The 17338-nt window shown below is 35.4% G+C and overlaps 1 protein-coding gene across 1 annotated transcript in view; it reads left to right on the top strand.

Annotated features, from left to right (window-relative positions):
• The first annotated feature begins 7986 nt into the window (after positions 1-7986).
• Non2 (upstream activation factor subunit spp27 homolog Non2) overlaps positions 7987-17338 on the top strand; it is a 28587-nt gene continuing 19235 nt past the window's right edge. Inside the window, exon 1 of the mRNA XM_081734619.1 lies at positions 7987-8121. Within this exon, the coding sequence (XP_081590745.1) occupies positions 8079-8121 (43 nt within the window). The 5' untranslated portion in view covers positions 7987-8078. The remainder of the gene's footprint in view (positions 8122-17338) is intronic.

The raw sequence follows: 17338 nt of genomic DNA on the forward strand, positions 1-17338 counted from the left end.
AGGAGGAGGGGGAGATATACAAAAATCAATAAATATAAAAATAAAAGTGACTAGGTTCGTGGGTTAATAACTCTTGAACCACCCGATCGATCTAAATCAAATTTTCAACATAGATGAAGTTCGAACCTGGGAAGTTTTTTTTTATTATTATTATTATTATTATTTAATTTTGATGCTAGAACTTAGGGGATGAGGGTAAATATATGAAAATGAATAAAAACTTAAGAACTCTTGAACCACCCGACCGATCTCGATCAAACTTTCAACATAGATAAGGTTCGGACCTGGGATGTTTTCATCATTTTACTTTGAAGGCACAATGTAGAGGAGGGGAAGGGGGAACATATACCTAGGTATGTAAAAAAAAAATAAAGTGACTGTCTTTGTGAATTTATCACACTTAAACCACCGAATCGATCTTAATCAAATTATCAACATAGATGAGGTTCGGACCTGGAGTGGTTTTTATCATATCCCTTTGACGGTAGGGTTGGAGGAGAGGAGAGATATATAAAAATAAATAAAACAGTAACTCTTGAACCACCTGATCGATCTCGATCAGATTTTCAACATAGATGAGGTTCGAGCCTGGAAAGTTTTTTTTTATATATATATTTTCTCTTTGACGGTGGAACCTAAGGGAGGGGGAGGAGTAGAGGAGATTAATATATAAAAATAAATAGAACTTAATGCTTGAACCATCCAACCGATCTCGATCAAATTTTCAACATACATGACATTCGAGCCTGGGATAATTTGTATCATGCCGTGCCCCGCAAGATGGGGAGGGGAGAGGGATATTCTATATAAAAATCACGGAAAATGGATAATATCAAAGAGCGCTTTATTAATAGTAAAAACGGAATATATTACAATTTTTCCTTAATTTAACCCAGCGAAATCGAGGTGCGCCTTAGATTCGAGGACGTCTTAAATTCGAGTAATTATCGAGAAATTCTTAATTAAAGTTATTATTAACGTATTATTAAAACTACTTTGCTAACCATAAATATTTTAAATTTTGTATCATAGTCAGACAACAATAGTGTCGTTTGCTTGCACAGGACGTGCTGTTTTGCTAATATAGCTTAAGGCTAGTTTTAGACGGAAGCATATATCGTAGCATTTCTCGTAGCAGATGTGCTGCCAAAAATTTCATATAATATTCTATGCAGTGTTGAATTCAGACATTTTCACACGGGGGGGAATGTCAACTCCTCGGGGGGGACGGTTGTTTTTCTGTATTTTTGCAAGAAAGCAGCAGCATATTTAACAATTCCATTCACATTCACATCTTACCTAATATTGAGACTAATTGCTGATAAATATTCAATGTGAAATTATAATAAAAAAAAAAAAAAAACAATCGTTTGATTTCATCTAAAGCATTAAATAAAGACTGGCAAAAATATTTTAGACTAAACTTTAACTGCTATTTACAGTAGCTATTTTTGTTATTATTTCCTATATTCAGTAGTTATTGTTTGTTACTAATGTAGAAGTTTTTAAAAAGATTTAAATTAACTCAAATATTTTTTGTCCTAAAACAAACACACACAGAAATATCTTAACAAAAAGTTATCATTCTTTCTCACACTTCTGATTCTAAATCAAGCATATTAGCCTTGGTTTCTTCACTGCATACACATCAATAGTTTAGTTTACGAAATCTTCAGTAGGATTAGTGCCGTGTCGTGGAAAATCAGCGCTTGGCGCGAGAGTATACGACGGCACCCCCGTATATATGAGTGAGGTCGACAGACCAGCCGCAAAGGTGAGAAAATTTTAAAAAGTAAACCATGCTTTTCCCTGATTTTGAGCACTTTTCATTACTTTTTTCTTTTATTTTATATAATATGTGCACATGTGTTTTATTCCTCTGTTTTTCTTTCCCTCTTTTCTGTTCTTTTTCCCTCCCGAATTTTGCACCCCTTACTTCGGCGCCCGGGGCCGTCGCCCCGCTTGCCCCTCCCCCATGGCACGGCTCTGAGCAGGATCTTCAACACCTTCAATAGCGATCTTTCACTTATATACTACTATCATATTGATAAATTCTATATAAGTCTCTAATCCAGGAGGGATAACTGTTCCTCCCTGATCCCTCTAAATGACGTCCTCTGAATCTCTCCCTTTAACTTAATTATTTTTAATTAAAGAAAGGTGTGTTTAATTTAACAATCGTAAAACACATTTACGTCTGTTACTTCCGATGCGAGAAATGGGATTTAGGTGCCCTATTTCAAATAATGCAAGAACTGTACATTTTCAAGAACTGAAATCTGTTGACATCAGAGATCATATGGAATGATCGAAAGATCTTCCTATCTTTCCTTTCCTATATCAACCTGTGCTAGTGCTACCTACAAATATACAATATAGGGCGAGAGTATAGTACCTACTAAGATACAAACCTTTCTTCAACAGTTGACAATTTCATGTTCTGCCAAACTCGGTCATAGCGTTAAGAAATACAAGTTTTATTGGCTATTTGGTATTCTATCTTAGATGTTACATGTTTAATATTTATATAGAATGGGTCTGCGTCATTTATGTGTATATTGAGAGATTGGATTTCGTCTGCACGTGCACAGAAAGAAAGCAAATAATTATGTGAAGTAATTTCTACATTTTGTGACTGAAATTCTTTGAGTTTCTCCGGGGGGGGGATGAATTTTCTTCGGTGGGGGAGATTCCCCCCGGGCTACCCCCTGAATTCAACCCTGATTCTATGGCATCAAAAGTATATGGTGCTTTTAAACGGTAGCATTTTGATAAGCATCTGTCGTGCCGTAGCAAACAAATCACTTGAGAAGAGCTCAATTATGGCTCCGAAATTAAGCGTGAGGTAGCTAAAGCTATAGCAATTGTAACAACAATTCTCGTCGGTCATATTAAAAAACGAAAATCACAAAGAAGTATAGTGGGAAAACAGCATCCCTACTCCAACTCATTTTTCTTTACTACAATTCAATTTCCCACACAAAACAAAGAGCATGGATATTTAGCACAAAACCTTTCGCTACTTTTTAACACAGCACGGCGCTGCAATCGGACCAGAAATGCTGGGGAAAATGCTACGAAATAGAGCAGGTTCTATCAACAAGAAATGCCATAGCATGGGAAATGCTATCGCATACTACTTACTCCTCCTCCTTCTACTACTACTACTACTATTCCTACTACTACTAACTCCTCCTCCTCCTACTACTACTAAATCCTCCTCCTCCTCCTACTACTACTACTAACTCCTCCTCCTCCTCCTACTACTACTACTTATACTATGGATCCGTATAGTAAAACTACACGTTGCCACCTGTTAAAGTGAACCTGTACCGGAGAATGCAAGAGCACACCTCAGAAATGATTGCTGAAGGTACAATAAATGAAACGAGAAAGTTTTTTTAAATGAATTTCTGTGTGGATCTGTATAGTGAAACTGCACGCTTTTAACTTTGTACAAAGAAGGATGTTCCTCATATTTTTTAATCAACATAATAATAGTATCCCTACTCCAACTCATTTTTCTTTGCTACAATTTAATTTCCCACAAAAAACAAAGAGCATGAATATTTTAAATAAAATCTTTCGCTTCCTTTTAACACATCACGGCGCTGCAATCGGAGCAGAATTGCTGGGGAAAATGCTACGAAATAGAGCAGGTTCTATCGACAAGAAATTCCATGGCATGAGAAATGCTATAGCATTTGCTACTTTACACGGTAGGATATCGATGATACGATTTTTGCTACGATAAATGCTTCCGTCTAAAACTAGCCTTACACGGTAAGATATCGATGATACGATTTTTGCTACGAGAAATGCTACGATAAATGCTTCCGTGTAAAACTAGCTTAAATGTTGTTATTTCATGCCAGTGTTGCCGCACTTAGTACAATTGTATCAAATTCAGCCCTTTTTGTCATTCATCGGCCCGTTGGTACCACGCTGGCATTTTCAGCCCCTTTTGTGAAAAAGTTGGTGCAATTCTACCCAATTCAGCACCATTTAACAAATACTTGTCACATTTTTAAAAGTGTCAGTAAGACTTTTCCTACATTTCACGTTACTCATACTGCTGTTGAACATTCATCCTTTTGACGTTGCACCGCATAAAGCTAGAATTTTGTGTGGAAAATTCGAAATCCCAACTATACCGGAAAACAAATGACGCTAGAAATGCGCAATAATTTATATTTTAATATTTTATTATAATGTACTGTTTATACACAAATTCGGAGTTGATTGATTTGTTCCTCGTTTGATATATATTTTTTCATATATGGCAATAATACAGTTTTGGTTTATTGGTCACTTTGAAATAGAGGCGTGTTTGGTTTCCTTACAATACATAACGAAGATGATAACTGATTTCCCTTTTAATTTGCGGCGGCCTGCGAAAAGTTTTATCTATTTCCACGATTGTTCGGGGCCTTCCTATTTGGATGTTTTCAAAAACTAATTTTTAAAAAGAGCACTTTCTTGATTTGGACTCTTGAAGATGGGGGAAGTGTTCTGGAACTTTACCACTTTCATGTTATAGAGCCATATATTACACTGGTATAAAATAATGAATTCAGCCCTTTTCGTTTCAATTTGGTACTATTTTTCAGCCCACTCCAGAGTTAGCAATACTGGCAATACTGTTTCATGCCCATTGTGAACTTAAGCAGATGCAGAAGGATTATGATCACTTCTATATGAAATAAAAAAAAAAAAATCAGGGCTCAAATGTTGTACTACATTTACAAAACGAGACAATGCGAGAAAATTCCCAGGATCGAGGCGAGATGAGAAAAATCTTCGATTAGGATGAGGAATTAGATTTCTGGATTTTCGGCATCTATGGTAAAGTTAGCCCGTCATGTATATGAGGAATGACGTCCATCGGCGATCACACTATCCTAGGAAATAAAGGATTGGGGAAGGAAGGAAGCGGCCTGGGATCTGTATGTTAGGTACTATCCTGTCATGAGAAAAACCTTAGAGAATTTGGACGAAACTTCTACAGAAATTATGAGATAAGACAGAAAACCATATTTTTCTTATCATCTTGCCTCCTGGCATCACTAAGATGAAATTCCATGGCGCACTCTCCTAGGTTCTGCAATGTGTCTCCACAAAAATACTACAACTTTTCCACTTTCTCAATGGTTCAAATAACACAATGAAAATGTTAACGTGTCCCTATTTTAGGAGTTAATAAATAATGTAAATCTACGAGAAAATGAATGTAGTAAATTTTTCATTATTACAGAGAGGAGTTTCGGGAAGCAGCAGGAGAATGGCTAGTAAAAAACTAAGTTATAACCAAAAATTTCGCTCATCATGCCCACATCTGACTATTAAAAGGCACAGAAATTGACTGTGGATTCCATGATTTTACTATCGTACCTAATGTAATTTGTTCCTAACCTCATATGCGTGGGGAAAAAAAGGAGGAAAAAATAAAAGAAAACGAAAACTGTTCCGGTCCCTTTCATGCTACTACTTCCACACAAGGGCGCCGACTTTCCAAAATTTATGTGGGTGTATATAAATGGCAAAACGTGTTATATGTTTTCAGGAGAGTCTCGATATTTTTTGATTCAGTTCCTTTTAGTTAAAATCTTTTATGAACCCTGTGATAAAGTAAAATATATCGGTACTACAAGGATAAGTTGGGGCTGTCTTGACTCAATCGGTAACACGGCTGACTTAAACGCAAGAGAAACGGGTTCAAACTCGGGTCCAAAGATAAGGATAAGTTACTGTAATGAATGTTCTCAACATATGTAATCGTAACATACTTTAAACAACTTACATGTAGGTCTAAACAATGCGTGCAAGAGGCGACAATATTATCAGCATCAGTAATCGAAGAAAATACCACATTCATAGAAATTAAAATGAAAAATCTTTATGAAAGCAAATAATTTTAATGGTGTTGCAGAGAGAACTTGCAAGAATTTTGTTGTGAACATAAACTACAAAGTGACTAAGTTAAGTGTGTTGTTTGACTACCTTTGCACAAACTCATTTGAAACAATTATAATTTTAGAGGTTAGAAATTTTAACTTCTATCTCAATGTTTTAATTGCTTATTATTTTTTTGATAATGGCAAGTGAGAAATATTTATTTTTTGTTCCTGACAAATTAAAAATCTGGTGATGTGGGTGCTGGAGCCCTGGAACACCCACGTAGTCGGCGCGCATATCCGCATGTTTCTAGAATATTTACAGAAAGCCTAAACAATCGTTTAGAATTGCTAATTAAAACTACTTAACACCATAAATGCTTGGAGGAAAGGTTTCCTTCGCTGTCATTTCTACGAAAGAGGGAGCAGCTGTCACAATTTAATTTCCAGCTAAGTAGAGAGAATGTGCTTTATAAATCATACCGGTACCTGGGTCTTATGTGTAGAAATTGTCATACGTAAATTATAGGCCGATTTGACTACTACAGACGAAAAAAAAAATCATCGGGATCTTATCATAGAACTTATATCGCTACGATTTTTGTACTAGTGAATACAATGGGTATTATTTTCTCTTACTGGTATCTCCATCCCATGAGCGGAGCTATAGGAGTAATTGCCTCCCCCCCAACTTCTCGAGTAAAAAAATGAGTTATTCATATTAACTCCACACTCATCTAGGAAGTATTTCACAGATCCGAGCCGCCCCACCAGACAATTCCTAACTACGCCCATGCTCCATCCATAAATTCCATTATTCATTACTATTTGATTTCTATCTTAATCTATGACTTAGAATTTTTATATATCCTTTCCGAATTCAGGACTTTTTAAAATCCAGCTTTTTCCAAAATCAATTTTTTCTTAAATTCGGATTTTATCCAAAAGTTTGATTTTCATTAATTCCATGTTTTATCCGAAAAAAAAATATCCCTTAAGTCCAGATTTTCTGAACTCTGATTTTGTAAATGAAATCCGGAATTCTCCGATTTTACTATCCGGAATCTAGACAGGAGCGTCATTTCAGACTTTCCTTGAGAGGAGCAAGAGCATCACCGACATAAAACTTTCACGTTTTATAATAGTATATTAATAGACAATCTGTTAAAGTATATGTATTCCTCAAACTCTTGGGGGGGAAATTGCCCCTCCTGCTCCCGTAAAGGACGCACCTGAATCTGGATATTAAAAAATCAGGATTTGAACATTTCTATTATGTGTATCGGAAAGTTTTGCCACGTTTCCAAGCAAAACCTGAAATTGCACTATTGAAAAAGACAACTGGGCAAGAACACTAGCATCTCTGGCACGTAAAGTTGGGGGCATCAAAGAAAGTGATTTAAATTGTACTACCTAGCCCAACCTGTTTATTATCTTTGCTTCCAATTGTTACCTTTCTGCTTACCTTCTTGGACCTCCTATGGTATATCAAGAACTGTTACAATTGTTTTACAGCCTGAATATTATATTCCAAGTAAATATAATTATTAGTATTTATGTTTTATTCTGTCGTTAGTAAATAAATTAAATTAGAATAAAATATTGAATATTTTCTACTTCAAAATATTGGGGGTGACGCGCCATACTCGGCCCCCCTGCCAGAGACGCCCATGGGCAAGAGTACTAGCGAGTGCAAATTTCAATTTTTGAAAGTTTATAAATAATATATGTAATTGTTATTTACAATTAATAATATAAAAATATCAGCCACATGGCACCTGACTTTCAATGCAACTCGAATGTCTTCAATTTAAATTTGGTTTAATTCGCGATAATCGACATTGCAGTAATGGGTGGTAGTTGCATTTTTGCGTTGCGTGACGTTCCCCAAATTTTGCGTAAACCAATACGGAATGGGGCCCACAGTAGTTAAGTCTTGAATATAACTTTTCCTTTGTTACCGAAATTTCATTTCATAATAATTTTTATTTTCAATATTTTCAAGATTCTTTTGGTCTTATAGTTATCTATGAATGTAAGTTTTTTAAAGAATACAAAATAGGTATCCTTCAAACAAGTTTGTATGGTAGCTTTTTTAAGTCTTCTGGTGATATTTGTGGTCGTTGGTACTCACATTGTGTGGATGTATTCAAATGTTGGTACCCCTCAAACACACTAGGCAAAATGGCAGACATAACAAGGGAAGATTTGAGAAAAGAAATAACCGGTAATTACATTTTTTAGACATTTTATGTATATTTAACATAAATTTTGTAGTGCATGGTGTTTCTTGACTAATATTGTACATTTATAAATATTAGCTATAGGTCCTAATCAGGAAATACATATAATTATTTATATTTTCGGCATCGGCTTCATGAGGCAACCGTTGTTTTGGGGTGATAGCTTTGGTTGATTCCAAATGGCTTGGTGCGGAACGATATGAATATCTCACAAAATTAAATATATTTTAACATTCGTTCTGATTCAACAAAGTGAGATGGGCATGAAAATGTTTTGAAATTCTTTTAAAATAATAATGGAAGTTATATTGTAGAAAATGTTTAGTTACACAAAAATAAACTTGATAACAATGATGCGAAAGAAAAAAAAAATGACGCGACACAGTAGGAGGTTTCGAGGAAATAAATTGCTTCTTGTTTGTTTGTTCATTTTATTTTAATTTTTTTTAGAATGTAATTTTATAAGTATACTGTTGGTGTTTATGCCCTGCATATGAATTTTATATGCACATGCATATTTTTAAAAATTAGAATCATGGATAATAAATCTGCTAAGATGCAATAATGTTGCGTGATAATTTTAAAATGTGGCCGAATCAACTTTGCTTAGATTGAAATCCGTGGTGAAGGATTGAGTGTTTTATCATTATTATTTTCTTATTTATGTTAGATTTGATTGCTTTTTTTCCCCTCAATAACCACTTATTACTGCGGCATTTCCCTCTTCCGCTGAACTTGCATTATACCGGTACTTCTTGTCTTTGAAGTTTAGAATTCATATTATTCTAATAATCATTTCATATGAAACATTACAGTTAATTACTCTTCCCTTACACTTAAGTTGTGAAAACTGGAGGGAACGTGATAGTTGTAGTAACATTATTTTGCGTCGTATATACTTTCATTGTTCTATTAACCAGTAGTTATTCAGTTATCTCCTTCGTTGAAAGAAAGTTTTGTATGAAAAAAAATCTGCACTTTTTTTTTTAATGTTAATTTAGTCTAATTCATAATACTCGAAGGCAAAGATTTATGTACTGGGAAGTTACCATTGTGTGTGTACTTTAAAAAAAAAAAAAATCAGCTGCTTTTATATTCAGTATGTCACGCCACGTGTTCAGTTTCTGTTTTGTTATAGTACTGGGATCACCCTATTTTTCGTGTTCACGCCGGGGAGTGGGGACATGGTGGCTCAGGTGTGTGTGTACGGTAGGGTTTGAAAAAACCCGGGTTTTTCTGAAAAAGCCCAACCCACCTGGGCCCATATGGGTTTTTTCGGGTATTTTCAGGTTTTATTGGGTTTAATTGGGTTTTATCGAAATATTTCAATGTCTTTGGGGCAAAAGTGTTAAAATGTGATGTATATTTCAAGATTATCATTGTCATATTCACTGCTGTTTTGAAAAAAATGGCCGCCATTTTGAAATTTTACGTTGGATCATCGCCAAAATGTATACAGCTAATTTAGAGTATCTCGTGCTTCTATTCTGAAAATTTACACTTAAAAAACCGGAAGTGATTCCCTGTAGTATGTGTGGTACAAGCAGACGAACGAACAAATACAGATTGAATCATCCCAGAAACCTCAGTGACGTTTGCCAAATATGAACACCAAATATATTAATTTAACAGCGTAAAATAAATTGCTTTTATTGTTGAAGTTCACTTTCGATACCTTGTGCGTTCAATTACGGGAATTTCCCGAGCACTTGTTGCAAGAGGGATCTTTCCAGAAAATTAATTTAAGACCATTAAGAAAGATATAATTCATATTTTATAAAATAAACTAGCTTTTGGCTAGCTGGGGGCTCTGCCCCCAGCCCCCAGGATTTGCCCGGCCTACGACCTTGCATTTCTTATCTATTGCCCTTTGCATCAACAGTGAATTTCGTGAACTTGCTCTTCATATTTCCTGAATCTGCCCATCCGGGGGCATCGTTCCCCACACACATCATTTCTTTTCCTATTTCAACTATTTAATAGGTAAGATTTTGTATCCCAAGAAAACGCCCATTTAAATAACAAGGGAATTTCTTCATCACCCTTTAGACCCCTAACTAAAAAAAAAACTAACTAACTCTATGGCCTATGGAACCCGGAGTTTCAGTGCCGCGTTCACAAAAGCTCTCCACTGACTTCTATCCTTAGCCAACCTTAGCTTTAGACCCCTAACAATATTTAAAATATTCACTTTTTGGCTATTTTCCTGTCGGTTAGCCCTGGAATGCTATAATCATGCCGGAAGGACCTAAACGTTTTGGGGTGTGGAAGATGTCCCATACAAATAACATGGGAAAGATTTTTCCGTTCCCCATAAAACCACTCTATGGTTGGAAATTTTTATTTCTGATGTTTCACTTAGGTAACGCTTACGAAAACGTACAAGCATACCGAATTTCAAGATTTTATTCCAATTCTAAGAACCTAAAACGTGACATAATAAGTTTTTTAAGGTCCATTTAAATAACATGGGGAAATTCTTCATCCAATCTTTGGCCCTCTCAGAATTAAAAATATTCACTTTTGGCAATTTTGCTGTGGGTTTGTCCCGAAAAGCTACAATGATGTCAAATTTAACCATTGTAGCCCTACAGGAAGTGCTCAATAATTTGGGGGTGTAAAAGATATTCAATATAAATAGCATGGGAAGATTTTTCAGTTCTCTATAAAACCACTCTAAAGTTGGATTTTTAAATTTTTACTGATTTACTTAGGTACTGCTACGAAAACGTACAAGGATACCGAATTCGAAGTTTTTATTCCAATTCTAAGTACCTAAAACATGAGATTATAGGCCCAAAAAAGGCCCATTTAAATAGCATGGGGAGATTTTTCATCCCCTCTTTAGACCCCCTAAAAATTAAAAATATTCACTTTTGACAATTTTTCTGTCTGTTAATCCCGGAAAGCTACCATCATGCCAGATTTAATCATCGTAGCCGTACAGGAAGTGCTCAATAATTTGTCAGCTCATGTAGTTTTATATATAGTTAGGATGTTTCAGAATGTCTTAAATTAAATTAAATATCTTCCAGCATAAAATACATACCGGTAGTTTTATTGTTGGAGTATTCAGTTCCGATGCTTTGTGCGTTCAATTGGGGGAATTTCCCGAGAACTTCTTCCGGGACGTTTTTTTTTCCTCCTCCCTCGAAAATGCAGCTCCCTTTATTGTACATCGAAACTTCCACTAGTACGAAAGTTCGAATTCAACACTTGAAATAGTAAGCGGTACATAGTTTGGAACTCTGAGTATCGAGTTTCTTAAACTTGGAGAATTTTTACGCTTTTGTTGGTGTTGATTCTACAGAATGCTTATTTGAAGAGTACCTATAAATAACTGCACTGAACTGTTGTTGGAAAACTAAACTTTACTGAAGGATACTTGTGTTACCATCAAAGGTAAGAAATAATACTAATAGTTTTACTAATGCACTTCATGTTTACTGGTAGTACTAGCATCTATGGCTTTAAACGCGTCAAACGTATGAGGGACAACGTCCCACGGCGTCGCCGAGTTGGCGAGCACACTATTCACGGAAAGTATTTTCTAATATATAAAATTGCATTTTTTTCTTCTTTCAAATAGGCTATAAGCATAATACATACATTAATTTGTTACTTAATTATCTCAATGTAAGGTAAGGTTTTTTTTATTCATTCAGTGCATTCAGAACTTTATACAGGTCTTATGTTGAATGTTGTGTACCTTAACTGGAAAGCATTCAGTTCGCCCAAGGAAAGTCCAAAATCTAATAAAAATCACTTTCAATGTGATCACCTTGGTTGTATCAATAATATATTAACAAAAAGCTCAAAAACCCAGGTGGGTCCAACCCGAAAAAAAACGGTGGGTTTTTTCGGGCTGGGCCCACTTGGGCAAACCCTGGTGTACGGGGGGTGGTTCTCGTTGGTTCCTCGCAAACCAGGGTGTAAAAAAATCATGATTTTTTTAAAAAAAAAATCATTTTTGTTGTTTTTTTTATTTAAATCGATTTTTTTGATTTAACTCAAATCTTCCTCCTCGTATAATACAAGTCGCAAACTGAAGAAAAAGCATTATAAATTAGTATTAAATGCTAATTATGCCATTTAAGTGAAAGTATTGGGGTTGAATTTTGAATTATCGTTAACCTATATCAATCCCAAACAATGTTTCTTAACCCTTTTAAATTATGGCTCTTTTTAAAGGTAAATTATAGACTTTCAGTCAAGCAGCTACAGCACCATCCCTATTTATCCTAGAATCATGGTACATTATCACTTTCTTCAGAATAGAACAGCTTTTGAAACGGTAACATTTATATTTTCCTATCATGTCCCTGAAGCGGGAAATTTTGAGAAAAATCGGCATTTTTTAAAATTTTGATCCCTCTGGATTCCCCTGTGTTAACGCACAGATCTCAAAATTAACTGGGAAATACTAAGGGGGTGTACTAAATGTGTGTACAAAATTTCAAGCTTCTATGTTGAGTAGTAAGGGTGAGGAAACTATTTAACAATGAGCTAAGAACATTCCCAGAATGCTCCAGATGACCCGGATGTAATATAAAAATATCCTCAGACACCCCTATTTATCCTAGGATCATGATTTGTACATTATTCTCTTCAGAATAAAAAAAAAAAAATCAAACGGTACCCTTCAAATGTCTCCATCATATATCTGGGGCGGGTAAATCACGAAAATGGGATTTTCTGTTAAAATATCTTTCTTTTATAAATTTTTCTCTCTGTGGACCCCTTTCCCTGTTTTAAGGCAGAGACCTGAAACAAATCTGAAAAATACTGAGGGGTGCACTGGGTAAATATGCAAAAGTAAGCCCGCGAAAAATAATATCCCCCAAATACCCCAGATTCCCGTATAAAACAGGATCTCAGGTAACAGTTTCCTGAGACATCCCTATTTATCCTAGGAGCATAGTACGTACATCATTTTCTTCAGAATAGAACAGCCTTTCAAACGGTACCATTCATATGTCTCCATCTGAGGCGGGAAAATCACGAAAAAAAGCTATCTTTTGTGAAAAATATCCTTTTTTAAAGCATTTTTGCTCCTCTGGACCCCGCTGTTTCCACACAGAGATCTGAAAATTATTAAGGGGTGTACTGAACGAGTGTGCAAAATTTCTATCGTCTGGATGCAAAATGTAACCCGCCAATAATAATAATACACATAACAAAAAATATCTTTTTAAATTTATAACTTTATCACACACTATGCCTCAACGCAGAAAGGCGTGAAAGCATATGTTCTAAAATGCCTCCAGTCTTGAAGAAAACGAAGTAAAAAGCCTTATTGGTACTTTTTTTAATCGAATAATGAAGATTCTACCCTATCACCTAAAAATAGGTGATATAATTTAAAAGGTTAGGCATTAGGGAAAAAGTACAGCAACGTTTATCAAAATACTTTTTTTTTTTTTTTTTTTTTTTTTACAAAAGTTACTGATATTTGGCAGGGACCTATTTTTAAAAGCTCAGAACTACATAAATTTGCGGCATGAAATACATAAATTTCGCCTAAAGTTATAAAATTAACTTTTTTTTTATGCATTTGGACCAGTTATTTATGGGATAGGACCTCTCTAAATACACCCTATTATCTGGGAAGAAACAAAGGCACAAAAAAGAATTTTCGTCTTAAATGTCGATGATGATTTCCCCGTTGGAATAGTTAACGATTTTAAAACCCAAAACCAATGTTACGAAAAGAAGAAAGCAGGATTGCTCCGTTACTTGTTCAAAACGGGATTTTCCCTAATGATCCTCTGCATGACACTTGTTTTCATACTATACTGTACATTTGAGTCTCATTGTATTATGATTATTAACTTCCATATAATCAAAATAACAGAACAGAAACGGGATTTTACTTATTTTCACTTTAAATTAATTTCTTTCGGAATTCGATTTAAATTAACGATTTTTATTTAAAAAATCAAGTGATTTAAAACGATTTAAATCAGACTGATTTAAATCAATCCACCCTGTCGCAAACTCTCGTGTACCAATTCTCCCATCATCATCCGTCTCCGTAAAGAGACATAATTGTGGGACGATAATTTGAAGTGTTTAATTTTTTCCGTGTCCCGCCTTTTACTATATCATACAATACAAGTTTTGCGACTTGGATACGCTTATAAACTCGAGAACCATGATAGTTTATATATATATATATATATATATATATATATATATATATATATATATATATATATATATATATATATATATATAGATAGATAGATAGATAGATAGATAGATAGATAGATAGATAGATTGATAGATTGATTCAGATATTTAGCGCCTGGTAGCCACTGTGCATCCAGTGAGGCAACCTTTTGTCATTTCAAAAAGTTCGGCAGAGTTCTAGAACACTAGCTCGCATCCATTGAGTTGTAATTCAGAAAGTAATCAACCTGGCTACTAACCTGCGTTTACTCGCTCGGTGTTTCTATGTGAATTGAGTATTGAGCTTTGATAAAGAAAAGGAACCACACTGGCTACTAACCCACCTTCACCTACGTATGTGGGCCAGCATTCTAGCACCTTCCCAAATAGGTCCAATTTAGGTGTTGTTTATAGATTGCAGTCACGGGTATTAGTTTCTCCGTCAAATCACTTGGTAGTGATTCTGGCTCATTTAGTAGTGATTATAGTTGGTTATTTCTAATTGTGATGAGCGTAAATTCAGTATGGAGGTATGGCATAAAAAGTACATTGCATAAAACACCAATCAACTTGTGCTAGGTGGTCACTATATATTATATAACCGAGTCAGGGCAGCAGAGTGGTCAGAGCGGTAGCAAAGAGTTGTCCGTAGGTAGCAGGCGCGTCAGCGATGGTGGTTATACACAAGCGAGGTCTTTTACAACGGCTTACTATAAGTTATAGTAATGCCTACGAGGCCATGAATGGATTTTCGGGAGATACTAAATGCCATCCTAACTATTTTAGCAGTGTTATGTGATAACTACAAAGATGTGTATTAAATACTTACCACAGCTCGAAATAATAAACAAACAAAACCGCTGAAGTCCCATGTGAGGTGCTTTATTTTCATATGCTATAAAATATCGAAGTGCACAACGTCGGGACGTAAAATTCGAAGATTTCATTTCATTTTTCTTTGTTGTCAGTTCTACGGCCAATCTCCAATAATATGGAGAGCAAGAGAAGATTTATTTCGTAGTAACAGTGACTGTTTTAAGTACTCTACTTGAAAAGTTTAGTGGCAATGAAATCTCCTCATCTCTGTACGTGATAGCACATACAGCTAAGAATGGCGGAGTTCCAGGGTCTCTATTTGCATATTTCAAATTGCAAATTTCAAATTGCACACACAACAGTTCGACTTAGAGCCAGTAGCCTAAGATCTAGCTGCTCCAGAACATTCATACAAGTGATAAACACCTGGGTTGACTAGTTTAAACCAAGTTGGTTTAAACTAGCTTTATATATATATATATATATATATATATATATATATATATTTAAAAAAAAGTTTAAATCAAAGAAAGAAAAAAAAAAGAAAAATGTTTTAAATCGTGTGAACTTCATGGTGACGTTTCGACATATCAGACCATCTGCATTAGTTTTATATCCTTTTCACCTTTTAATCAAGGAAAAAAAAAAACTGTTCTTGCCAACCCTGATAAACACAGACTGAGTTCATTATTGTAATTGTGTCTGATGTTGATAGGATTCATAATAAATTTTTCAGTAATACTATGTATTTATTACCAAGTCATTTTCATATTTGTTGTCAAGTGCACGAAGATAATTGCAGAATTTAGGGATTTGAAAACCCATATTGAAGATAGAACACGAGCCAGACACTCAAAACAACGCATGGTGTGATTGGATGTAGAATCATGTGGTTAGACCACTTCAGGAAGTCATAGGAGGAGCATACCTCTCAACATGATATGAGCTACTGCACCTTTTAGATTACTGTAAGAATGCATATTTCAATGTGTCCGCACAACATTATGCGATTAAACTTAATAATTTCCTTACTGAAGCGTTTCTTAATGTGGATGAAAGGAAGAGGAGATCCAATTTCCGTGACCTCCGTGATCCAATTTCCGTAAAGCTACCAGATTTACCCGGAGATTACTTTATGTGGAGGTACATAAAAACTCAAATCTGTTGAAAAAAGATGTAGTACGTGGATGACCTTCACATTTGTCAGTCCGTCATATGAAGAGTTTAAAACACGTGTGGAGAGTTAGAATATCGCCTTGACATTTTCGGTCAGTAAGGAACATTTGGGAATCTACTGAGTACCTGCATTGCTTCAGAAAGTTAATAAGCTTCTCCAGTGCTTAAAAAATAATAACGGATTGTGAATCTGTTATTCTATATGATGTATCTGTACTGAAGACATTGTGAACTGTCTCTTCATCATGACCGTGATGATTGAACACTACCAAATATTGCGTATAATAATAAATAGTACACACTACTGTTACAAAATTTCATTGCAGTTACCTCTTCAAAGAATTCTAGTATAGTGAGTATTTGTACTAATTGCCCATTATACCTTCTCAGACTTTGGTTTGTTTAGACTCGAAGAATCGTAAGTCAGAAATAAAAGTGTTGTATTAGGAAAAACGCAGGGAGGAGCACCTGTAAATACGCGCACATTACAGTCCCAGAGCTTCTCATAGACTTGCGGCGCTGAAATCAGGCACAGTCCAAGAGCAGTAGGATCACTGGAACTAATGGAGAAGAATCAACCCAAGTCTTTCTGTGCACTATACACTACAGCAGAACTCTCGAATATAATAATTAAGCGCGAACTAGAGTGAGTCATAGCCTGCGCCGAACAAACACGATTGCAAAATGCTCACCTCTAGACTAGGACTTCCTGATTATTCATGTATGCTATCACTAAGCGATTATTGTGTGGTAGTTTTACCATATTCGTTCCCTTATTTTTCTCTGTTAATTCCATTGGAAATTGTGACCCGCGTATCGTACGTAGTCGCTGACGCTGTAATCTTTGGTTCGAGCGGTCCCGGGTTTGATTCCTGATGGGGACACTTAGTCGAAGAAGTGTGAAAAAAATTTCGGATTAGCTATCCACTTGAAGCAAATGCTGGGATGGTACCTAACAAAATGGTTCCATACCACTTCCTTCTCCATTATTTTCTTCCTCCAGTTCCCTGTGTAATGTGATCGCCGAGAAACCCAGAA

Source organism: Thermobia domestica, chromosome 12 (assembly GCF_964235325.1).
Source record: "Thermobia domestica chromosome 12, izTheDome1.hap1.1, whole genome shotgun sequence".
NCBI classification, from domain to species: Eukaryota; Metazoa; Arthropoda; class Insecta; order Zygentoma; family Lepismatidae; genus Thermobia; species Thermobia domestica.